General features: G+C 19.0%; 1 protein-coding gene across 1 annotated transcript; it reads right to left on the bottom strand.

The window, feature by feature from the left end:
* Nucleotides 1–1,677: 1,677 nt before the first annotated feature.
* Nucleotides 1,678–27,054, bottom strand: LOC122506211. Its single transcript, XM_043618272.1, has 8 exons — nt 26,916–27,054; nt 23,327–23,479; nt 22,750–22,935; nt 19,744–20,100; nt 12,479–12,613; nt 9,054–9,296; nt 2,523–2,665; nt 1,678–1,967 (listed from the first exon to the last, which is right to left on the bottom strand). The coding sequence occupies exons 2-8, from the start codon at nt 23,420–23,422 to the stop codon at nt 1,877–1,879; spliced, it is 1,251 nt and encodes a 416-aa protein (XP_043474207.1). The 5' UTR covers nt 23,423–23,479; nt 26,916–27,054; the 3' UTR covers nt 1,678–1,876.
* Between the last annotated feature and the right edge of the window lie 19 nt (nt 27,055–27,073).

The following is a 27,073-nucleotide window of genomic DNA, read 5'->3' on the forward strand; positions in this document are numbered from 1 at the left end:
TTTAAAAAAAAATTTGAATATATTTGAATTTCTACGAAGAATTTAATTACTTTTGAAAATAATTGAATTAACTGACTTTTACGGAAATTAGAGAATATTTTCACTTGTATATGTGAATAAAAAATTAGTTTAATTACTAATGTTTACTAATGTCAATAAAAAATTAGTTTTATTACTTTCTTTTTACTAATTTGAATAAAAAATTAATCTTGTTACAAATTTTTACTAAGAATAAAAAATTAGTCTTCTCACAAATTTTTACTAATGTTAATCAAAAATTAAATTAAAATATTTTTTTATTAATTTATAATAGAAAAAAATAATTTCTAGTCATATTTTATAAATCAGTCGGTAAAATTCTATTTTTTTCAAATAAAAAGCTCGAAATATTCAACAAAAAGACAGTCATAATATTATTTATTATTCATAAGAAATAATTTATAAGTTTTTCTTTGAAACTAACCAGAATTTTTTTTTTTTTGTATTTGTAATGTAATTATATACATTAGAAATAATAGACGACACAATATATGCATATAACCCCGTTTGTATATATACATATACATATATATAATTTGACTTATAAACGTTAAGTTCTTTATTGTTGGCAAGTTTTTCCATATACTGCCCTCATATTTAAATTAGCGTTATTTTAATGAAAAGTAATTCACAGTGAATTACATAATGAGGTTCTTTAGACATATATAAAATATGAATAGCTGGACAATTACTATAGTTTCATATATTCTAAAAGATAGTTATTTGCCTCGCTTTAAGTACGTGTTCTTATAGTCGAAGGAGAAAAAAAATGAAAAATTTTTACAAATTTTCGTAATTCCGAACTCATTAGCATTGATATTAGTCCCCCATGCCTGTAAAAATAAAATAAATACGTATTGTATTTTTTTTTTTTTAGAAAAAAAAAGAAGTCTGCACTTTTGTATTATTATAAATAAATAGAAAATAGTGTATAGAGAGAAAAAAAAATGTGAAATCTAGAATGTTATATTATCGAAGCATATGTATTAAATAAATGTTACGTGTGCTAGATATTTTGATTGTGTTGTATAATATGAAATTATTAATTGCTTGAGTATCTTGAAGGCATATTATATTTATTGTTATATATTTTTTGTATCATCTTGAATATAAATTACATTTTTTTATACATATTAATTTGAATTTTTTTACATATATTATTTAATTGACATTTTTTAAACATATTTTTTAATTGAATTTTAAAAAAATATTTACTTTCATTTTTTCCACTTAAATAAATTCAGTGAAATATAATTAAATTTTTTGTATATATTTAATTGCTTTGTTATTTATTTATTTATTTATAAAATTTACACATACTTTAAATATGTATTTATTAACATGTTTGATATTGCAACTTTTATAAATATAATTAATTAATTATAATTTGTAATAAGTAATTGCAATTGTATTATTTATTATTATAAATTGCAATTGTACAAAACATAAATAATTAATAATTAATTATTAATAATTCATAAGAATTTGTAATTCCATTTTGTTATACATATTGTTATAGTTGCATTCTTGTCATGACTCTAATCGTATTACGAGGATTTATAAATTTATTAAAGCTTGAAATTATTTTTATTTCATATCAACTTTATTTAACGAATAAAAATTATAAATATATATTTTTTTCAAAATATTATACCTAACAATTTTTACATACAGTATAGTTATATAGAAAAAATAAATTAATAAAAATATGCACTTTTATTAAATACAATAATATTTCACTCACGATCTTTGGATATAAATATAAATAAACATTTATTATATTCACATGTCCTTATATAGAGAAAAAAAAACGTTCGTCAAATAAATAATTTTTGTTCTAAACAACAACAATTTGTAGTCTTTCACGGCGAATTGCTTCCTTGTGGGCTTGAGGTACATATGGATTTTTTTCCGGATCGAGATTGTAGCTGAAAAATTTCTTCAATTAATACTTTTTTTCAATTAGAAAATTAATTTTTTTTCGTTCTTTTTATTTTTTTTCGTTTCTCTATTTTTTTCGCTTTTACATTTTTTATTTTTTTACTTTTTTAGGTTTTCAGCTTTAAATTTTTTTATTTACTTTTATTTACATGTAAACTCACAGTAAAAATGTTTTTTTTATATATTTTATTGACATGTAAAAAAACGGAAAAAATGTATTTTTATATATTTTATTTACATGTAAACAGACGGTAAAAATGTATTTTTATATATTTTATTTACATGTGTAAACAGACTGCAAACAAAAAAGTAAAAATTTAATACTATTTTTTTATTTTTTACCTTTTTTGATTATTTCTATTTACAAGTAAAAAAGTGAAAATTTACTTTTATTTTCCTTTTTTTAAATTACTAAATTAAATTAGCAAATTTAATTTACATTATTACTTCTTTTTACTAAAAAAAATTTTTCATAACAAGGGAAAGTAAGAAGATAAATTTTTTTTTATTTTTTACAGTAAATTAAAATTAAATTTACATACTCGTAAAATCTTGTAGCTTCACCACATTTTACGTTGTACCACCAATCGCAATTAAATTCTTGTTGATTGAATATTGTTCCATTTGCACAAAGAAAGGTTGCTCCTTGATCGCCTTCACGACCATCGTGACACACGTGATAGGCCTAATTAATTAGAAAATAATTATTAATTAAATTTATTTATTTTCAACTTGGATTAATTAAAAAATAATTTTTTTTTATTCGAAAACACACAATCACGATAATTAAAAATTTTTTAAATACAAATTAATATAAAGAATATATCTTTTTTTATATTTTCTTTTAATATTTTCAAAATAATATTAAATAATTTATTAATTAAAAAACAAATTAATTTATTGTTTAGTAATAAAGTGAAAAAAATAATTATATTATTATTTTAAAAACAAATTTACTTTTTTTGAAAACAATAATTAATTTATTATTTTAATAACAGTGTTAATTATTATTTATTATTATTATTTAAATAATTGTTATTGAAGAAAATAATTTTTTTGTTTGGAAAACAATAACTGTTTTATTATTTTAGAAACAGTAATTAATTTATTGTTCTAATGACAACAATTAATTAATTTATTGTTCTAATAACAACGATTAATTTATCTTTATTGTTTGTTAAATAGAAAAATAATTATTGTACTATATTTTGAAAACAATAATGAATTTATTATTATTGTTCGTTAAATAGAAAAATAATTATATTATTTTAAAAACAATAATTATTTTACTATGTTAAAGGCAATGATTAATTTATTACTACAAAAAACATGAATAAAAATTCGAAAGTCAAAATTAATGACACCTAAGTACAGTAAAAGTTTATTATTATTTTTTGTTGTTATTGTTAGTGATGAAAAATTCAATGCCACTAAAGATAAAAAAAATTTTCAAATAAACTCGACATTTTTCTAGGAAAAAAAAAAAATTATACAGACAGAAAAAATAAAGAATGATAATTAAGGGAAAAGTCAATGACCCTCATGGTTTGAACATTTAAAAAGAAGCTAAATTTAGAATGCAAAAGGACATTTTGTGAAATTTGCAATGTATTGTGTATTGTTTGAAGTAACTACGTAATCTACCATAGTTTTCATATATATTATTTTTACCGCATCTTTTTCTCCGAAGAATTAAAGAAGTGCATAAGTATTTTTTTTTTATTTAGGATAATTTTTTTTTCCAAGTAATTAGCTTAATACGAGTTGGATTTTTTTTGTATAATAGCGAAACAATAATTAAGATATCCTAGAAATATAAAAAGAAAATTTATAAAAAAAAAATTTATACACACGCTCGTAATATAAATTCTATAAATAAATACTCAACAATTTCCCAAAGATAAAAATATATTATACAAGACAAAAGTTCACGTCTTTCTCAATATGTTATTTCCTTCAATATATTTATGTATATTATAATTATTATTAACATATATATATATATAAATTTTCTATATTTCTTTTTAAAATAAAAATTCTCTTTTATCTTTCAATAAAAAAAAAATATTTTTTAATTTCTTTTTACAAGATAAATATTTCTATAAAAAGAAATTAAAAATGAAAAGAGAAATATAAAAATAAAACACAGAGGTAAGTAATTGGCGTTTATTAATAAGTCTCATTTGAAATAACCGTAATTTTCCCCACCTCTGATGATTTCTTTTTTCTAAATAATTTCATAACCTGCGTGACCCTGGTGCGTTAGCGGATACTTTCATCCGCTGCAGACCTTGATACGATTTCACACCGATAATATTCCACTGTGAATTTTATCCGTTCTCAAAGTTGCTGATACCGCCTTTCCTGTTTCCTTCTTTATCAAACATCTAAATTGTGAAACTATTTAGGTTGACTGAAGTACTCGCGGATAAAATGCAATATGCATGATATTTATCTTTTTTCTTTTGATTTGAAAAATTATTTTTAAATTTCACCACCCACATCAAAATATCAAGTATATATATATATATATATATATATATATATACAGTGAAAAATATATCTCCGGGAGATATATAAATTGTTAATCATACGTGTGTAAAAAAAAGATAATCTAATTTTGCATAAAGTATATTACTATATATGATATATCACGTTGGTGAGTTCAGTGCACGAGTTCAATAACGCTATTAATTGTAAATTTATATATACAAATCACTGTTTTAAATATACTGTTATGGAAAATTTTCATTTCATTGAAGGATATATAATTTATTTATTGATTTAGATGATATGGAATTATAAATAAGTTATGTTTGTAAAAAGAGTAAATTTTAAATTTTCATTTTATTAAATCATTATATGATCCTCTGGATTTCAGTTTCAGTTTTTTTTTCGTTTTTCTTAACCCATTCAGGTGAGACAAATTTTAATTTGTATTGTTTTGCATGAATTGTTTTATTATGCATGTATTGTTATACATTTTATAATCAATTTATAATTATTTGAATTTTCTGTATGATTGAATAATTTATGTGCATTTATACATTGTAATTAAGTTTACATATAAAATTTTATTTTTTTTAAATAAAAAAATTCAAAAATCAAATAAAAATAAGAATTTTGTAATAAAAATTAATATTAAAAATCAATATATCAAAATTGAAAAATATATGATCGAGTATATGATTATAATTTACATGTCAATAAATAATTGAAATAAAACTCAAATAAATATTGAAAAAAATTCATAATTAAAATAATAATCATCATTAACAAAAAGAAATAAAAATTACCAGGGCTCGAACTAGGTTCCGAAATCCCGTAAAGTTTCGTAAATATGCTTAAAGTCCGTAAAAGACAGTTTTTTTTTAAAAAAAAAAGGTTCGGAAAGTTCGTAATTTGATTGAGAAAAGACGAAAAGTTCGTAAATTGTACAATAATATTTGAAGAATTTTAGAGAAATTACAAATGAATGCAGAAATTCAATTATTTTCAAAAGTAATAAAATTCTTCTCCGAAATTCAATTATATTCAAAAATTTTAATAAAATTCTTGGCAAAATTTCAATTATTTTCAAAAATTTTCCTCAATTCAATGATTTTTAATATCTAATTTTAATAAAATTTTCCAAAAGAATTCAATTATTTAAAAAATATTTTAATAAAATTCTACACAAACATTTCATTATTCTCATAAATAATAAAAATTTCCCAGGAATTCAATTATTTACAAATTATTTTCATTTTTTTACAGGGATTCAATTTTTTTCAAAAAAGAAAAATGAAACTCATCGCAGAATTTTAATTATTTTTAATACAATTTTCATTAAATTTCTCGAAAAATGAAATTATTTTTAAAAATTGTATTAAAATTTATGAAAGAAATTCAATTATTTTAAAAATCTTTGCCTATATTATCAATACATTTTTAAATTAAATTTTGTCAAAATTCAATTACTTTCAATGTCTACTATTTCAATAAAATTTCACAAATGAATTCAATTATTTAAAAAGAAATTTTAATAAAATTCGTCTCAAGAATTCAATTATTTTCAAAAGTAATATAATTCTTCGCAGAAATTCAATTACGTTAAAAAATTAACAAAAATTCTTGTCGAAATTTCAATTATCTTTATAAATAATAAAATTTTTCTCCAAAATTCAATTATTTTCAAAAATTTTAATAAAATGCTTGGCAAAATTTATTTTCATAAATAAAAACATTTTTTACAGGGATTCAATTATTTTCGTAAATAATAAAATTCTTTTTAGGAATTCAATTATTTTCATAAATAATAAAACTGATTGCTGAATTTAAATTATTTTTAATACAATTTTAATCTAATTTCTCGAGAAATGAAATTATTTTTAAAAATTTTCTTAAATACACAGGCACACAAAAAAAAAAAGTTGTCTGTTCATTGAACCAGACCTACATGTCTTATAGTATTTTGGCCCCCTGAATACGAATATGAAGTCAGAATTGCTCCATCACCCTCTGTTTTTTTTTAAATCGAGATAACTACCCTTAAGTCTAAAATTCAAGAACTAAATTAAAAAAAAATGAAATAACCGCGGTTTCCTTCAGAGTAGAAAAATATATTTATGCGTTTTCTTCTTTCAACAACTCAGAAATAATGTCAAAATTGCTCCATCACCCCCTGTTTTTTTTAAATCGAAGAAACTACCCTTAAATAAAAAATTCAAGAACTAAATTAAAAAAAATGAAATAACCGCGGTTTCCTTCGGAGTAGAAAAATATATTTATGCGTTTTCTTCTTTCAACAACTCAGAAATAATGTCAAAATTGCTCCATCACCCCCTGTTTTTTTTAAATCGAAGAAACTACCCTTAAATCAAAAATTCAAGAACTAAATTAAAAAAAATGAAATAACCGCGGTTTCCTTCGGAGTAGAAAAATATATTTATGCGTTTTCTTCTTTCAACAACTCAGAAATAATGTCAAAATTGCTCCATCACCCCCTGTTTTTTTTTAAATCGAAGAAACTACCCTTAAATAAAAAATTCAAGAACTAAATTTAAAAAAATTAAATAACCGCGGTTAACTTCTGAGTAGAAGAATATATTTATGCGTTTTCTTCTTTCAACAACTCAGAAATAATGTTATTTCATTTTTTTTAAATTTAGTTCTTGAATTTTTTATTTAAGGGTAGTTTCTTCGATTTAAAAAAAACAGGGGGTGATGGAGCAATTTTGACATTATTTCTAAGTTGTTGAAAGAAGAATACGCATAAATATATTCTTCTACTCAGAAGAAAACCGCGGTTATTTCATTTTTTTAAATTTAGTTCTTGAATTTTAGACTTAAGGGTAGTTTTTTCGATTTAAAAAAAAACAGAGGGTGATGGAGCAATTCTGACTTCATATTCGTATTCAGGGGGCCAAAATACTATAAGACATGTAGGTCTGGTTCAATGAACAGACAACTTTTTTTTTTTGTGTGCCTGTGATATCATCCAAAGAATTCAATTATTTAAAAATTTATTAATATTATTCTTTATGAGAATTCAATTTTAAGAAACATGCAATTATTCAATAAATTGTTTTTTTATTTAAATAATTGAATTCCAGTAGAATTTTCTAATAATAATTGATTTAAAAATGTATTTGAGTTCTAAAATGTGTCTAAAATTTTAGATTATAATTTAATATTAAAAGCATTAGAGCGTGAATTTATAGAAATAATTGAATTTTGAAAAGGAAAAGTTACAAACTATTGTATGAATTCAATTATTTTCAAAAGCATAATAATAATCTTCGGAAAAATTAAATATTGTTCAAAAGTAATAAAATTCATCTCAGAATTTCAATTATTTTTAATACAATTTTTATCGAATTCCTCGAAAAATGTAATTATTCTTTAAACTTTTATTAAAATTCGTCGAAAGAATTCAATTATTTAAAAATTTGTTGATAAACTTCTTTATGGGAATTCAATTTTTAAAAACATTCAATTATTTAATAAATTATTTATTTTTGTATGTAAATAATTAAATTCTAGTAGAATTTTCTAATAAAAATTGATTTAAAAATAGATTTCAGTTAAAATTTTAGATAATAATTGAATATTAAAAGAAATATAGCTTGAATTTTTAGAAATAATTGAATTTTGAAATTAATTTTTTTGACAAAGTTTAATTGAATTTTATTAAAAATAATTTGAAGTTTTTATTTTCTAATATTTATTTAATTGAATTTGAATAATTGAAATTTTTCAAAATTGAATATTGTAAACAAATGGATTTGAAAATTGTCAAAGAACTTTTCCGAAAATTATTAAAAAATAATCGATTTAAAGAAAAATTTTAGTTTAAAATTAAATTTTTAAATACTTTTCACTGGTTTGAGTCTTGAATTTAATTGAAATAAAACTCAAAATAAAAATTGAAAAATTATGATAATTAAAATAATAAACATCAAAAAAGAGTTCAAAAGGATGTGGATAATTGAAACGAAACTAAAAATAAGAATTGAAAAATTATGAAAAACATTGATGAGAATTAAAATAAGTATTAAAAAAAAAATAAAAATAAAAATTGTATAATGAAATTTAAAATTAAAATGAAAAAAAAATTAAAGGAAAGTAAGAATTGAAATAAATCAAAAAATAAAAGAAAAGAAAAAAATGAAATAAAAAAATAAATAAAATTATTCTATTTTCACAACCAGAAGCGTTGTTTGCCAGTTTATTATAATAATTATAATATTCTTACTGTCATTATCGACTTAATTTTAATATTATAATTCAAACTAATAGTTTGTTTTTTAATTAAAAAAAAAATAATTTCTCAATAATTTTCCCTTTTATGTATAATAAATATTACAATAAAAACGCCCATTTCCGAAATATTTGCATGCAATTTTTTTTTGCAATCGTATATATATATATATATATATATATACAAATATAGATACACACATATATAAGTAAATAAGGAAATCCTTGCTCTAGATGTGAAAGTGAAAAGAACGCCGTTAACGAGGCATGAAATTGTAAATCGAAGGAGTTTAATATTTTTATTTATATACAATAAAGAAAATTCTTTATACCTGACAGCCAGTTTCGACATTCGCATACATTCCTGGTAAGGCTGGCACTTGGGAGCAAGAGAATTTTGTCTCTGGGACAACGTGAAAAATTGGATAATCCACCCATGGTTCACCGGGAATTTTACTGAAATCTTGTTGCTCCTTTTTCTTTTTTAATAATGATAATGGTGAAGGTCGTTCAACGGGAGCTATCGGCTGGAATTCCGGATAATCCTGATAGTCGGCATATTCCACTTGTCGTTTCTGTGATTAGACATTTTTTTTTAAATTTTCAATTAGTTCAATTACACTTTCAATTATTGATAAATAATTACTTCAAAATATTAAAAAATTCTTTTTATTAATAACTATTAATTATTTATTTAATAATAATTAAGTAATATTATTATTTATTATTAATAACTATACTAAATAATTATTATTAATAATTATAGTTAATAAATTAATTAATTTTTCTTATTGCATATTAATAATTAACTATTTTTAATTAATTATTTATTAAGGAGTTTATTATTCTTATTTATTTACAATAAAGAATATTAATTAATGACTAATTATTAATTATTAACTATTTTATTTAACAAAAATTGATTTAGAAATATAATTTTAAGCAGAAAAGACAGAACCGTCAAAACCTCAAAACTATTAAAATAAAAATTGAAATAAAAATTTTGAAGAAAAAATTCAAAAAAGAATTGAAATAAATATGAAATTGAATAATTAAATAATTGATATAATTTTTTTTCAATTTTTATTTTAATTACCTACTTACGTTAATATCTATTTTTATTTTGCTTTCTATTTCAATTTTTTTCAATTCTTCATTTCAATTATTTCAATTATTTCATTTCAATTATTATTTGGATTTTTTTACATTTATAATCGAAATAAAAATTGAAATTAATGTAAAAAATTAAAATGAAAATTGAAATTCAAATTCAAATTGCAGTAAATATTCAAAAAAGAATTGAAGTCAATATAAACATTGAGCAATTAAAAAAAATTAAAACTTAATATTGAAGTAAAAAAAATTTTTTAATGAAAATTGAAACAACAAAATTCAAATAAAATTAAAAATTGAAATAAGAATTAATTCAAAAATGAAAATTGAAATAAAAAAATTAATTAACTGTAAGGTTTTAAATCAAAATTGAAATAAAAATTGAAAAAAACGATGAAATTTGAAGTTTAAAAAAATCCAAAAGAAAATCGAAAAGAAAATTCAAATAAAAATAAAAAATTCAAATAAAAAGAAATATAAAAATTGAAATTAAAATAAAAATTGAAGTACGAATTGAATTAAATATAAAAATTCAAATAAAAATTAACACAAAGATGAAAATTAAAATTTAAAGAATTAAAATAATAAATTCAATTAAGGGCATTTGAACCTTGATGACGTTTCAGTTTGTGCAAAGCATGTGTGACGTCATCAAGTTTCAAATGCCCTTAAAAGTAAGATTTCAAAAAAAAAAAAAAAATTGAAATTAAAAGTAAACATGTTCAATACAAATTTAACTAAAAATGAAATTTAAAACTAAAATAAAATTTCCAAATGAAAATTGAAATAATAATAACAAAAATTCCTATAATAGAAAAAATTGAAATAAAAAATTTCTAATAAAAAATAAGTAAAAATTAAAATTAAAAAGAAATTGAAATAAAAGATTGAATTAAAAGTAAAGTTTAAAATAAAAAAAAGTAAAAAAAATATTTAAGTAAAAAATTGAAATAAATTGAAAAAAGAAAATTTTAAATTGAACTAAAAATAGAAATAAAAATTTAAAAAATACAGATGAAAAGGAATATAAACATATTTTAATAAAGACGAAAATTAAAATGTAAAAAAATTAAAACAAGAATTGAACAAAAATTCAAATAAAAAATGAAGTAATTATGAAAATTTTCAAAATAATTGCAATAAAAATTCAAATAAAATGTAAAATAATTGTGCAAATAATTCAAATGAAAATTGAAGTAAAAGTAAACATTCAAATTAGAATTGAAATAAGTATGCAAATAACTTAAATAATAGTAAAACGAAAATAAAAATTGCTGTAATCATCAAAATAAAAATTTTAAATAAAATAGAAATTAAAATGTAAATGAGTATAAAATTTCAAATAAGAATTGAAATAAATATGCAAATTTGAATAATAATAATTGTAAGAAAAAATAGAAAATTCGAACAAGAATTGAAATAAAGACTCAAATTAATAAAATAGAAATTGATGGTAATCATCAAAATAAAAATTGAAATTAAAATGGAAATTAAAATATAAATGAGTATAAAATTTTAAACAAGAATTGAAATAAATATGCAAATTTAAATAACAATTGTAAGAAAAAATAAAAAATTTGAACAAGAATTGAAATAAAAACTCAAATTAATAAAATAAAAATTGAAATAAAAGTAAACATTTAAACTAGAATTGAAATAAATATGCAAATAACAAAAATAACAATAAAACAAAAATAAAAATTGATGTAATCATTAAAATAAAAATTGAAATTAAAATGGAAATTAAAATGTAAATGAGTATAAAATTTCAAATATGAATTGAAATAAATATGTAAATTTAAACCTAATAATTGTACCAAACAATAAAAAATTCAAACAAAAATTGAAATTAAGACTCAAATTAATAAGATAAAAATTGAAATAAAAATAGAAATTAAAATGTAAATGAATTCAAATTTAAATAAGAATTCAAATGTTTTACATTTCAATTCAAATGCAAATTGAAATAAAAATAAAAAATGTAACTAGAAATCAAATCAGAAATTGAAATTACAACGAAAATTGATATGAGAATAGAAATTCAAATTTAAGTGAAAATAAAAATGAGAATTGAATGAAAAATAAAAAATGGAATAAAAAATAAAAATTGAAATGAACAAGAAAATGAATTAATAGTGTTAATAAATAGTTTGTTAATAAATAGTTAATATGTTAACTAGTTAGTATGTTAACTAATAGTAAAATTTTATGTAGCGAAATTGAAATAAAAGCAAGAATTGAAATAAAAAATAGAAAAGGGTGAAAAACAGAAATCGTATTTCACGAAAGAATGCAATCAAACAAATAGGAATGCAATTAAAGAATAATAAAACTTTTATAAACATTAAATATTTACTATAGTGGTAAATTGAACATTCATTACCGGCATTAAATTTGAAGCAAGTGTAAATTAACATTCGTGAAATATATATATATAATAGAAAAAAAATGGGGGGAAATAAAAATTTTCCATCTTAATGATGTATAAACTAAAATAGCAGAGGTATGCGATATACATAGATTGGCAATTAGAAATTTATTATCGAGAGACTTAATTTCATACATGAAATACATTGATTAATGTGCGACTATATATATATATATATATATATATATATATATATATATACTATATAATACATACTTGTTGAAAATTGACGTCGGATTTACCCTGATAATCGCTTTTTCCTTGCTCGAAAGTTACCAGCACCAAAAGGGTGCAAAGAACAATAACACGGATAGCACACCTCGCCATATCTGAACTCTGTTTGATGTTAAGTTAAACTGGTCCAGCTGGACGGTGTGAAATTATGTCACAGAGAAAGTTTCATGGCAGCCCCCTTCTACACTACCCTCAAGGCATATCCCGTATGTTGTATGTTCTCTATGGGTAATTGCAGAACCGTAATCAGTTGCATGTTGCACTCACAACCAGATATATCTCTCTCGTTGTGGGAGACAGGTTCTTTGCTATATGACATTCTCCTTTAATCATTTTTTTATCACAAAATTTTGAGCAAAAAAGAACTTATTTTTTCAATTTTCATAAAAATTTATTTATCTTTTTATACCTATATCTACAGGAATTGATAATTTTTCTCATTAACAAAAGTTGATAAAATATGAATGTACGGCATATGCAATGGATAAATAATTACATTATTACGAATACAGAAGAATGTAATATAAACTAAATTTGAATATTTATTTTAATTATAAAATTTATTAATTATTCAAAAGAGAATCTGACGGATTGTTAAATCATAAATTATTCCAGTACTATCATAATTTCCTATTTTAATTGACAAAGCCAAATTAAATTCTTTACCCTTCCACTAAAAATAATTTAAAATTTAATTTACCTTTTGTCTGTTAAAATACGATATTATGATATTGGACAAACTTTTATTCCAAATGATTGTCGGATTCTTGCTTAATTATATTATTTAACTAACTATAGCTCACTTTTTTAAATAAATGTAGCAATTTTAAAAGTAATAGAACGTAAAAATTTTTAATTCATTTTTATTAAATTTTTTTCATAAAAATAAAATATGAATTGTAATATAGTTTTAATTTTATTATATAACTATATATAATAATCATATACTCTGACACAGGGAATTCAGGAAAAAGTGAAGGATTTTTATTAAAAAGAACTGAAAAGAAATTAAATTTTTAGACAATTTGAAATTTTATAAAATTTCAATTGTTCAATGAATTTAATTAGAAATTTTTATGAACTTAGATTTTTGAAAAATTTTAATAATTCAAAATCTTCTAGAATTAGTTAAATTTGTCAATATATATTTAATAAATTATTAAAAATAATAAATTTATAGAAGAATTTTAGTTAAAGACACTAAAAAAAAAAACTTGAATTTTGAAGAAGTTACAAATGATTGCAGAAATTCAATTATTTTCAAAAGTAATAAAATTCTTATTATATATAATCACTTATGTTCAAAATTTAAAAACAAATCTTGTCAAAATATCAATTATCTTTATAAATAATAAAATTCTTCTTCAAAATTCAATTATTTTCAAAAATTTTAATAACATTCTTCTTCAAAATTTAAATTATTTTCAAAAATTTTCCTCATTTCAAAATTTCAACGATTTTCAGTATATCTACTATTTTAATAAAATTACCTAAAAGAATTCAATTATTTAAAAAGAAATTTTAATAAAATTGTATGCAAAAATTTAATTATTTTCATAAATAATAAAAATTTCACAGGAATTCAATTATTTTCATAAATAATAAAACTCATCGCAGAATATCAATTATTTTTAATACAATTTTAATTTAATTTCTCGAGAAATGAAATTATTTTAAAAAATTTTATTAAATATCGTCCAAAGAATTCAATTATTTAAAAATTTATTGAAATAATTCTTTATGAGAATTCAATTTTAAGAAACATGCAATTATTCAAAAAATTGTTTTTTTTTGTAATTAAACAATTGAATATTATTAGTAGAATTTTTTAATAAAAATTGATTTAAAAATGAATTTCAGTAAAAATTTTAAATAATATTTGAATATTAAAAGCATTAGAGCGGCAATTTTTGGAAATAATTGAATTTTGAATAGGTTTCAAATTAAAATCTTTGAAAATCTGAATTTTTCATATTTTTAATTAACAATTCTGTGGAATTAATTTTTTTGAGAAATTTTAATTGTGAATTTTTTAGGGAAATTATTTAAAGTTTTTATTTTCTAATACATATTTAATTAAAGAATTTACGAATAATTGAAATTTTATAAAATTGAATTGTAAACAAATTAATTTGAAAATTCTCAAGGAACTTTTTTAAAAATTATTCGCATTTATAGAAGAATTTTAACTTAAAAACACGAGAAAAAAAATTTAATTTTGGAAAAGTTACAAATTATTGCGGAAATACAATTATTTTCAAAAGTAATTAAATTCTTCGCGCAGAAATTCAATTATGTTCAACATTTTTTAAAAATTCTCTTAAAAATTTCAATTATTATTAGAAATAATTAAATTCTTCTCCGAAATTCAATTATTTTTAAAAAATTTAATAATATTCTTGGCAAAATTTTCATAATTTACAAAAATTTTTCTCAATTCAATGATATTATTAATAATTATCTACTATTTTAAAAAAATATTTCAAAAGAATTAAATTATTTTTTAAAAATTATTAAAATTCTACGGAAACCTTTAATAATTTCCATAAAATAATAAAAATTTCACAGCAATTTAATTATTTACAAATTTTTTATAAATTTCTTCACAGTCATTCAATTATTTTCATAAATAATAAAATTTTCACAGGGATTCAATTATTTTCGTAAACAATAACATTCTTTTTAAAAATTCAATTATTTTCATAAATAATAAAACTCATTGCAGAAATTCAATTATTTTTAAATACAATTTTAATCGAATTTCTTAAAAAATGTAATTATTCTTAAAAGTTTTTAGTAAAATTCATCGAAAGAATTTAATTATTTAAAAATATGTTCATAAATTTACGTAGAAATTAATTTCAATTGTATTTGAAAATAAATTCCTACAAGTGAATTTCATCATAAAATTTTTGAAAATAATTTAATACTTTACAAAAATTCTAATTTTTGAGGTTCATTTAATTGTTTTGAAGAATTTTATTAACATTGTTTTAAATATACTAAAAATTCTTTGGCTTCCTTCTTGAAATTTTATTCACAACTGTGTTAAGAATAATTAAATTTTTTTTAAACATTGCTTTCTCTATTTCATTATAAAATGAAAATTCTATTTTTTGTGATAAATCTTCAAATTAAATTAAACTTGAAAATAAATTTTAACAACTTATATTAACGAATATATAATATCATAATTATAAATACAATTAAAAATTTTCTTATGTATCTAATTTGATCTCTAAATCTTATGAGATTAATAATAATAATTATAATAATAAATAATAATAATAATAATAAAGTATAATCGAAATATTACAATTTTTTTATTTAGAATAATAATATATACGTTTATTATTTTATTATTAATTCTTATTATAGTATTTATACATTATTATTAATACACAATTTTATAATAAATAATTACATTAATTGTTATTTAATTATACAATACAACACATAATAATAAGAATAAGAAGAATAAGAAAAAATAATTATAATAGATAAAAATTATTAATTTACAAATTATTTACCGTCGATGTCCTAGTGTCCTACTTTTTGTCCATCAGTTTAATTTTTGCGAGAATAACAAAAAATGATTTCCTCAAAGGAAATTACGTGAATTAGTAATTCAATTATTTGCTTAAATATATATTCCAAGACAAAAGTGTGTGTTTAAAAAAAATTAATTTACATTATAATTTTCGAAAACTGGGACATCAACGGTACATTTATAATGTTTATAAACTAATTACGTCTTGTTTTCTGGCTAATTTTAATTCGACAATAATGTGAAAAATTAACATTATCCATTTAGATCATTTTGTAGCTGACTTCATTATGACACGACGAAAAGTTTTTAAGTCACTATAATATTTTTTTTATTACTTTTTTTACAAAAGTGCTGGCACTTTTGAAATAACAGTCTTATTTTATATATTAAAACATTCATTTCTCCATTATTTAAACAATAGATATAAAGATGTTTAATTGTTACGCATTTTTTCTTGACGAATCTTTTTATATTTCTAGATGATCTGTAAAAATTAAATACTTATTATTATTTATAATAAAATAGTGTTTTTTTAATTAAAAAAAAATAGTATTTATAATTATTTATTTATTCATTATTGTTATTTTATTGTTCTTGTTATTGTTATTATAATTGTAATAATTATTATTAATAGCAGTATTATTATCAACATAATTATTTTTTTGACTTGATTTTCTTGAAATAAACAAAGCAATATCATATTAATATAATAAAGAAAATTATAAATATTATTATTTTTTTATTTATTTATTTATCAAATATAAGGGACAAGCTGACATATATTTGATAAATAATTATATAATTATAATTGCATAATTATAAAACTAAAATAGTATAATAAATACATACGATTAATACATTATTTTAAATTTAATAATTAATTAACTTTAATAGGTAATTTATAAAGTGAAATGACTTTTAGACATACATTAATTTCAAGATTTCATCTGAGAAAGTGAATTGAAATGTATCTTCAATATAAGTATGTTGGATAATAAGTATATATATGATTTGTGAAGATTCTTTTTACTGGCATAATAGCACGTGGGTTCATCTGAGATTTTACTTTCATTCGAGATGTAACGTAACATCTTACGATATAAATTATTTATATTTTCTATTTTTCATTTTTTTTTTCAATAAAATCGATAGTAAACGAAAATGTACATTTTTTAAATTAATTTAATTGGATCTTTTTCTAACAATTAATTTCCGTTGTTCGTTAATTGAAATTTAACTCCTTTCTCTCTCTCCATTTGCTACATTACAATACCCTCACAGCACCGGGATATTCAAGATATCCCAGAGACGTCCTGGGGATATCGATTTGTTTTCGGAAGTTTGAATATCTCTGGGATATCCTAGGGACGTCCATGGATATCCAGAGGATATTCCAGGGATATCCAAACTTCCGAAAACAAATCGATATCCCCAGGACGTCTCTGGAATATCCTGAATATCCCGATGCTGTGAGGGTAATAATAATTTTCAATAACAAACGAAAACGTACATTTCTTAATTAATTCAATTAGATTTTTAGCATTAAATTTGCATATAGTTCGTTCATTAAAACTTAACTCGCCAGTTCCTTATTTTATATTTATATTATAATGAATAATAATTTTCGATAATAAACGAACATTTAAATTTATAAATTAATTCAATTTAATCTTTTTTTAGCAAACTATTTGTACAATTCGTTAATTAAAATTTAACAATTCAATTATGTTTTTAAATAGTAAAATCTTTACAAAAATTCAATGATTTCCAAAACAATTTTAATTGAATTCATCGGAAGAATTCATTTTTTTTTTAATTTTGAACACATTTGGAAAAAATTCAATTTTTTTCTAATTAATTTTAATCAAATTTAAATAAAATTACACGAAAGAATTTAACTATTTTCAAAAATTTCCATAAAATTCAATTTCAACAAGAATTTAAAAAATTCTCTGAAAATAATTCAATTATTCTCAAAATATTTTTAAAAAATTCTATATAAAAATTAAATTACTTTCAATGCAATTTTTAAATATATATGTCAAAAAAATTGAAAGAATTCAATTATTTTCAAAAAATAATAAAATTCTTGTGATGAATTCAATTATTTTGAATATACTTAATTTTAATAAAATTCTTTAGAGAAATTCAATTATTTTCGAAACAACTTTAATTGAATTTCTCGAAAAAATTTCATTATTATCAAATATTTCTATAAAATTCTTTATAACAAATTAATTATTTCTTAACATTTTAATAAATTCTTCTGAACATTTCAATTATTTTTATAAATAGTAAAATCCTTTGCAGGAATTCAATTATTTTCAAAACAATTTTAATTGAATTTCTCGGATGAATTCAAATATTTTTAAATATTTACATAAATTTCAATTATGTTCTAAAATTGTAATAAATTCTTCGAAACATTTCAATTATTTTTATAAATAGTAAAATTCTTCTCAATAATTCAATTACTTTTATAAATAGTAAAATTCTCTGCAGGAATTCAATTACTTTTAAAACAATTTTAATTGAATTCCTTGAATGAATTCAAATATTTTTAAATATTTCCATTTTCATCTATTTCCTAAAAATTTTAATAAATTTTTCGCAAGAATTAAATTATTCTAAATTCAATTTTAATAAAAATTTTCTTTATAAAATTCAATTGCTTTCAAAATTAGCAATTAAAATTATTAAAGAAACTCCATTGTTTAAAAAAAAAATTCAAAGACATTCTTCAAATTTTACTAATAAATTTATTATTATTAATTGAAATTAATTTAAATTCTGCACGGAATTTTAAAATTTTTGAAAGAAAATAATTAAATTCTTTCGCAAAATCGCCTTAAAATTGAAAATTTTCAACAAATTTTAGTAAAATTGTATCCAAAATAATTGAATGTTCTTACAAAGAATTTCAATATTTGTGAAAATAATTGAATTTCAACGAAGAATTTTGTTATTACTGAAAATAATTGAATTCTTGTAAAGAATTTTAATATTTGTGAAAATAATTGAATTTCAACGAAGAATTTTATTACTACTGAAAATAATTGAATTCTTGAAATTAATTGAAATTCCACACAAAATTTTATCATTTTTGTAAGAAAATAATAAAATAAATAATTATTAAAACTGTAATTAAAATAATTGAATTCGTTTAATAAATTTTATTTAAAAAAAATAATTGAATTCCTAAGATGAATTGTATTATTTATAAAAATAATTGTATTTCTTTGGAAGAATTTTATTAGAATTGTACAGAAAGTAATAGAATTCTTATGAATTGAAAATTATTCAATACTTGTAAAGAATTTTATCAAAATGTTTGAAAATAATTGAATTCATAATATATAGAGAATTTAATTCTAATATTGTTTTGATTGAAAATAATTGAATTTTTACTACAAATTTTATTCAAATTCTATTGATAATATTTGAATTCTTGTGAAAGAATTTTATCGAAATTTTTGAAAAATAATTGAATCCTTTCAAGAAATATTTTTAAAATGAAATAAAGATTTATTTGTTTGTAATTTTTTTATAATTTATGTATTAAAATTTATTTATAAAATATATTTATAAATATTTATAAATTTATATATTAAATTTATTATCTTTTACAAAAAAGAACTTCATTCTTTTAAAATCAATTATTGTTTTTTGATTTTCTATAGAAAAAGAATTTATTTACCTGTTGTGAATTAATGAGAGCAACATTCCTGTAATAGTCGTTCAAGAGTTGATAAAAAGTGTTCCAGTCATAAACAAAAGTCCAAGATGGATAATAAGATTTCTGATAATAATTACTGGTCCCAAGATGACCGACAGCTGATGGCTGAATAATAATGGGTTGAAGTTGTTTCGATTTTATTAATGACTGATAATTGTGCTCTTGATGACTCGAATAATCTTGCGATGGCTTATTAAAAACATTAAATTTATAACTGTAATGATTGTCCGTTTGTTGATTATTTCCATGTTCTATTGGTTTTCGTATTATGTAGGTTGTATCAACTTGCTTCAAATTATTATTCTCAGAGACGTAAACCTTATAAAGGACAATTAAAATTCAATTAAAATGCAATTAAAAATTAAAATTAAATAAACAATCAATTAACATTGAATAAATATTTAATTAACATTCAAATATAATATTCAATTATTTACACTGAAATTCGTCGTCTATTAAGAGATTATTTAAATTTATTATAAAAGTTTATAAAAAGAAATCGATTTTTTGGTTTTAAACTTTTAATATAAAATATTTTTAATTGGTTTTAATTTTAATTAAATTTTGAATTTCACTAACAATTCCCTAATTTCGAAAAATTTTTAACTTCCTCCCTTATTCCGATAACTTCAATTCTAAGTTTTTGTAAAATTCAATTATTTTCAAAATATTTTTTCATATTTTTCTTCAAAAGACAAAAACACGATTATTTTTTAAAAAATTATAATAAAATTTTTAAAAATATAAAATTTATTTCAATAAAAATTAAAAATTGACGAAATTTACTATTATTGTTTAACAATTTTTCAATTAATTACTAATTACTTCTGAAATGTAATTGTTTCAAAAAATTGTTATACTGCAACTTCTCAAAAATTCAATTTTCCAGAATTTTTAACTAAAATTCTTTTCTAAATAAATTATTTTCAATCATTTTTGAGAAATTTCTTTGAGAAATTCAATTATTCAAAAATAAAGAAAGCTTAATTAAAATACTTCTAAAATTCACTATTGTTTTTAATTCAATTTTACGAAATTTCGATAATTAAAAAATTTTTCTATTCTACTTTCAAGAATTCAATTATAAATTAAAAAAATTTTAATAAAAATATTTCAAATAACTAGGTTGTGTAGAATTTTTAATTAAAATTATTGAAAATTAAAATATTTTAATATTTTAATTTAAAACAAAATATAATTTGAAATAAAAAATTAAAATTAAAAAAAAAAATTTTTTAAATAAAATTCAACTATTTTAATTAGTATACTAATTTTAATTTTCAGTATTTTAAAAATTTCTTTTATATAATTTATCCAATTTTCAATTATTTTCTAGAGTTTTTAATTAAAATTCTCCTCTAAGTCAATTATTTTTAATAATTTTCTAAATGTTTTTTTTTGAGAGAATTCGATTATTTGAGAAAAAAGAAAGTTGATTTAGAATACAATTTTAAATTAAATTATTTTCAATTCTATTTTACGATGATTCAAAATATTTTTGCATTATATTTTAATTTTCAGTTCTAAAAATTTATTCTGTTACTCCTCCAAATTTTCAATTATTTTTTAGAGTTTTAATAAAGAAATTCTCTTCTAAATCAATTATTTTTAATAATTTTCTGAATGTTTTTTCAGAATTTAATAATTCAGAAAAAAAATAATGTTCACTTAAAATACAATTTCTTTCAATTCTATTTTACAAAATTCTGATTAGTAGAAAATTTTTCAATTAATTTTTTATTCAAATATTAAATTAATTTTAAAAAAAATTTCAATTACAATTTTTCGAAAAACTAAATTGTTCAGAATTTTTAAATACATATATACATTGTTTCTAAATATGTATATACTATAAATTTTCCAAAATTCAATTATTTTCCAGAATTTTTAATTAAAATTTTTCTCTAAATTAATTATTTTGTGTAATTTTTAGAAAGTTCTTTGTGAATTCAATTATTTGAATAAACAAAAAATTCTTTTTTTATAAAAATTCCGGCTGTGACTCTTCGTGGTCAATATTAATCAGTATTATTCAGTATAAATTAGTATTATTTAATATTAATTAGCATTATTTAGCATTAATTAGTATTATTTAGCATTATTTAGTATTAATTTGTTTTATTTAGCATTAATTTGAATTAATAATTAGAAAATTATTAATTAGTATTATTTAGAATTATTTAATATTAATTAGTATTGTTTAGTATTAATTAGTATTATTTAGCATTATTTAGTATTAATTTGTTTTATTTAGCATTAATTTGAATTAATAATTAGAAAATTATTAATTAGTATTATTTAGAATTATTTAATATTAATTAGTATTGTTTAGCATTAATTAGTATTATTTAGCATTAATTAGTATTATTTATTAGTAATTAGTATTATTTAGTATTAATTAGTATTATTTAGTATTAATTAGTATTATTTAGCATTATTTAGTAATAATTTGTTTTATTTAGCATTAATTTGAATTAATAATTAGAAAATTATTAATTAGTATTATTTAGAATTATTTAATATTAATTAGTATTGTTTAGTATTAATTAGTATTATTTAGCATTATTTAGTATTAATTTGTTTTATTTAGCATTAATTTGAATTAATAATTAGAATATTATTAATTAGTATTATTTAGAATTATTTAATATTAATTAGTATTGTTTAGCATTAATTAGTATTATTTAGCATTAATTAGTATTATTTATTAGTAATTAGTATTATTTAGTATTAATTAGTATTATCTAGCATTAATTAGTATTATTTAGTGGTAATCAGTATTATTTAGAATTAATTAGTATTGTTTAGCTTTAATTAATATTATTTAGTAGTAATTAGTATTATTTATGAGTAATTAGTATTATTTGGTATTGCTTAGTTCTATTTAGTATTATCATCAATAATTTTATTAAGTTAATAGTAAATAAAAAATTTATATTTCTATATAAATATAAATATTCTACTCGCCTTTAAAATATCATTTGATGGTGAATGCTTTTGATGATGATTTTTTACGCGCGGATGTCGATCCTCAATTGTAATGCCTTCTTTGTTTAAACGGTTCAAAGCTAATCTATCGTTTTTGAATGCCTCTTCGGGAATCTTTCCTCCTAATGCCGGAAGTACTTGTTCTCTAAAAATTTGTCTCTTCTCCTGAAAAAAAGAAAAAAAATATTTTTATTAAAGACGAAAGGAAAAAATATTCATAAAATAGAAAATATTTTTATTATAGTGAAGAAAGGAAAAAATATTCATAAAGTATTTTCATTATAGTGAGAAAAGGAAAAAAATATTCATAAAATATTTTCATTTGTGAAAATTGGAAAAAAATACCTATTCATAAAATATGTTCATTAGTAAAGAAAAGAAAAAATGTTCAGAAAATATTGTCATTGATAAAAAAAGCAATAAATATTCACAAAAGATTTTCATAACTAAAAAAAGAACATATTCCTATAGAATATTTTCAATTCTTTTTTTTTATTTTTGATAGGAAGAATTCATTCGCATCGTGTGTATGAGAAAAGTAATGATATATAAAAACCTTGTCAGCAAGTGTCTGAGCCAATAGGTACATGATTGTAAAATATATACTGCATGATGCCCATTCAGATTTCTTCATCCTGCTGTTCTGTACCATATCCTTAGATTATGTTAACTTTCCCTATAAAGATGCTTAGAGTTACGTAGGTATAATCTGCAAATGTTTTACACACCATATAGAATGTAATTTACAAAACACTTTATTGAACAGTAAAACTTAAAATACTAAAAAAACTTAGTGTATTTTTTTCTCTATTTAAAAATTTAATTGCTTTTCACAAATCACGAATATTTAATAACTAATAATTTAAAATTAAATACGTAAATTGAACTTCAAATTAGAAACAATATTTTATTTTTTGCTATAATTATTTAAATCTATGGATTTTTATAACTACATACTTATTGTTAGCAAAAATGGAAATAAAAAAAAAGAAAACATTTTTTGCTTCTTCAATATAAAAGAAGAAAAGAAAATATTCTATTTTACAGAAATTTTATAACTATTAAGTAAAGAAAGTAAATAAAGAAAATAAATAATTTTTTTTCTTTTTTTTAATAAAAGAAAAAAAGCAGAAGAAAATATTTTATTTCGCACAAATTTTGTACAGGGTTGCCACAAAAATTTAACTTTGTTTTTCCCTTATTTCCAGACAAAATTTTCTCTTTTTCCCTGACACTAAATTTGAATTTTTAAAACCTTTTCAAAATTCAACTATTTCTAAAAATTCATGTCACAATACTTTAAATATCAAATTATTATCTAAAATTTTAACCAAAATTAATTTTTAAATCAATTTTTATTAAAAAATTCTACGAGAATTCAATTATTTAAATACAAAAATAAATAATTTATTCAATAATTAAATGTTTATTAAAAGTTAATTTTTACGAAGAATTTTATTAACAATTTTTGAAAATAATTAATTTCTTTTATGGAATTTAATTAAAATTTTACTGAAATTTATTATATTAAAGAGAATTTTATAGCAATTTTTGAAAATAATTGAAAACTTTTTGAAGAATTTTATTAAAATTTTTAAAAATACTTGAATTTCTAAAAAGAATTTAAATAATGATTTATGAAAATAATTGAATTCATTCGAGGAATTTTATTAAATTTTGTTTAAATAATTGTAATTTTGACAAGAAGTTTATTACCATTTTTGACAATAATTTAATTCATGAGAAGAATTTCGTTACTTATTTATAAAAATAATTTAATTCTTGATGAGAATTAAAAGAAAATTTTGAAGATAATTTAATTTATGCAAAGTATTTTATTACTTTTCAAAAGAATTGAATTCAGAATTGAATTCTTGTCATGAATTTTGATACTTATAAAAATAATTGAATTTTAAAAAAGAATTCTATTATTTTATTGAATAATTGAATGTTTCTTCAAAATTGAATTCTTTCGTCAAGTTTTAATAAAATTTTTAAGAATAATTGCATTTTTCGTGAAATTTATTTAAAATTCTGCCGTGGAAATATAATTGAATTCCTAAATGAAATTTTATTATTTATGAAAATAATTGAATGTTTTCGTCGAATTGTATCAACAATTTTTTTCAATAATTATATTTTTTGATAAATTTTATGAAAATAGTAAATATTGATAAAATCATGGAATTACAAAAAACTTTTAAAAATAATTGAAATTTTGAAAAGAATTTTATTTAAATTTTTAAAAATTATTGAATTTTTGGTGAAAAATTTTGCTATTTATAAAGATAATTGAATTCTTGACGAGATATTCGTTCAAATTCGTAAAAATAATTGAATTTCTTCGAAGAATTTTATTAATTTGGAAAATAATTGAATTCTTGTCAAGAATATTGTTATTTATAAAAATAATTGAATTTTTTTAAAATTCCTAAAAATAATTGAATTTTTGTGAAGAATTTTTTTTATTTATCAAGATAATTGCATTAAAACTTTTGAAATAATTAAATAATTTTAAAAAATTCATTCTGGTCAGAATTCGAATTTTTCTTATGAATTCTAAAAATTTAATTTTGTAACTCGATCGCCATTGGAGAAAAAATTGCGACTAAATCATTATCAATAGGAAATTACGTCTATTGAAAAACATAAAATACAAAGTGAATGGATCTCTGCAATCTAGATTGATGATCTTACAGAAGATGGTACACGTTATTCCTTTCACAAAAAACAATCACATTCCCGTTCGTTAAATAATATAGTCTATTCTCACTAATTATCTTCATTTGATTACGTCTGTATTGTTCTCATCTTCTATTGAAACTTTAGTTCGCAGATTATTAATGTGCGATATAAGATAATACTTCTCAAAAAAATAATTATATTAAAATGATATTAAAAAAATATCAACCCTTTTAATTCCATTTCTCTATTATAAAACAGAGAACAAGAACCTTTATTCCAATTTTATAAATGAAAAATTTTTCATATAAAAATCAAAGGATATTTTTAATAAAGAAAGAAAGATTTTCATTGATTTCTATATTATTATTTATATTTTATTTATAAAGACAAATTTTATTAAAATTATATACCGTGAGTAATTGAATTCCCGTGACGAACTTTTATTGCTTATGAAAATAGATAAAAGCTTTGAAAATATTTTATTAAAATTTTTAAAAATATAATTTCTGCGAAGAATGTACTAAAATTTTTTTAAATTATTAAATTCTTTCCAGAAATTTAATTTTATATCTATTTAAATATTTGAATTCTTATAAAGAATTTCAATAAAATTATCGAAAATCATTTATTTCTTGTAAAAAATTTTTAAAAATTCTACTGAACATTATTTTAACATGAAAATCATTATATAATAAAATTCTTCTAAAGAATCTAATTCAAATTATATTGAAAATATTTGAATTTTTTAGCAAATAGTTTACTTCAATTTTTGAAAGTAGGTAATTAAATTCTTTCGAGGAATATAATTCAAATTGGAATTAAAATAATTGAATTTCTGCGAAGAATTTTATTTATTTTTAAATAAATTGAATTCATTACTTATTCATTTTTATTGAATTAAAACGAAGAATTTTTAATGAACAAAATCTTAAGAAAAATTTTATTAAAATTATACAGAAAATAATAATTTAATTCCTGCTAAGAATTTCATCAAAATTTTTAAAAATAATTGAATTTCTGCGAAGAATTTTATTAAAATTTTTGAAAATAATTACATTCTTTCCAGAAATTTAATTTTTGTGTTGAAAATAATTGAATTCTTATAAAGAATTTTTATCAAAATTATTGTAAAATAATTTATTTATTTCGAGAAACTTTGTATAGGAAATAATTGAATTTCTGAGAAGAATTATTTATTATCTAAGTAATTAAATTCCTACGAAGAATTTTTATTAAAATTTTTATGAAAATAATTGAATTCTTTAGAAAATTTTTATTAACATTGTATATAGAGAATAATAATTTAATGTCTGCGAAGAATTTCATCAAAATTTTTGAAAATAATTAAATTCTTTTTCGAGAAATTTTATTTTATTATTTAAATTAAATTCTAGTGATAGAGGAGTATTTATTTGAGAAACATTTATAGCTACGAATAAAAAATAATTTAACAAATTTACCTTTGAGCTTTTTCCAATGCGCAAAATTAACACTCAAGGCAAAAAAATTCAGTTCTAACATCACAATATAATTAACATTCAAGTAGAATTTAAGACACTCAATCACTTCAAGTTTTCGGTTTTTATTTATAGAAAGATAAATACTGACGCTTACTGCA

This window comes from Leptopilina heterotoma, unplaced genomic scaffold (genome assembly GCF_015476425.1).
Source record: "Leptopilina heterotoma isolate Lh14 unplaced genomic scaffold, ASM1547642v1 Lhet_4, whole genome shotgun sequence".
NCBI classification, from domain to species: Eukaryota; Metazoa; Arthropoda; class Insecta; order Hymenoptera; family Figitidae; genus Leptopilina; species Leptopilina heterotoma.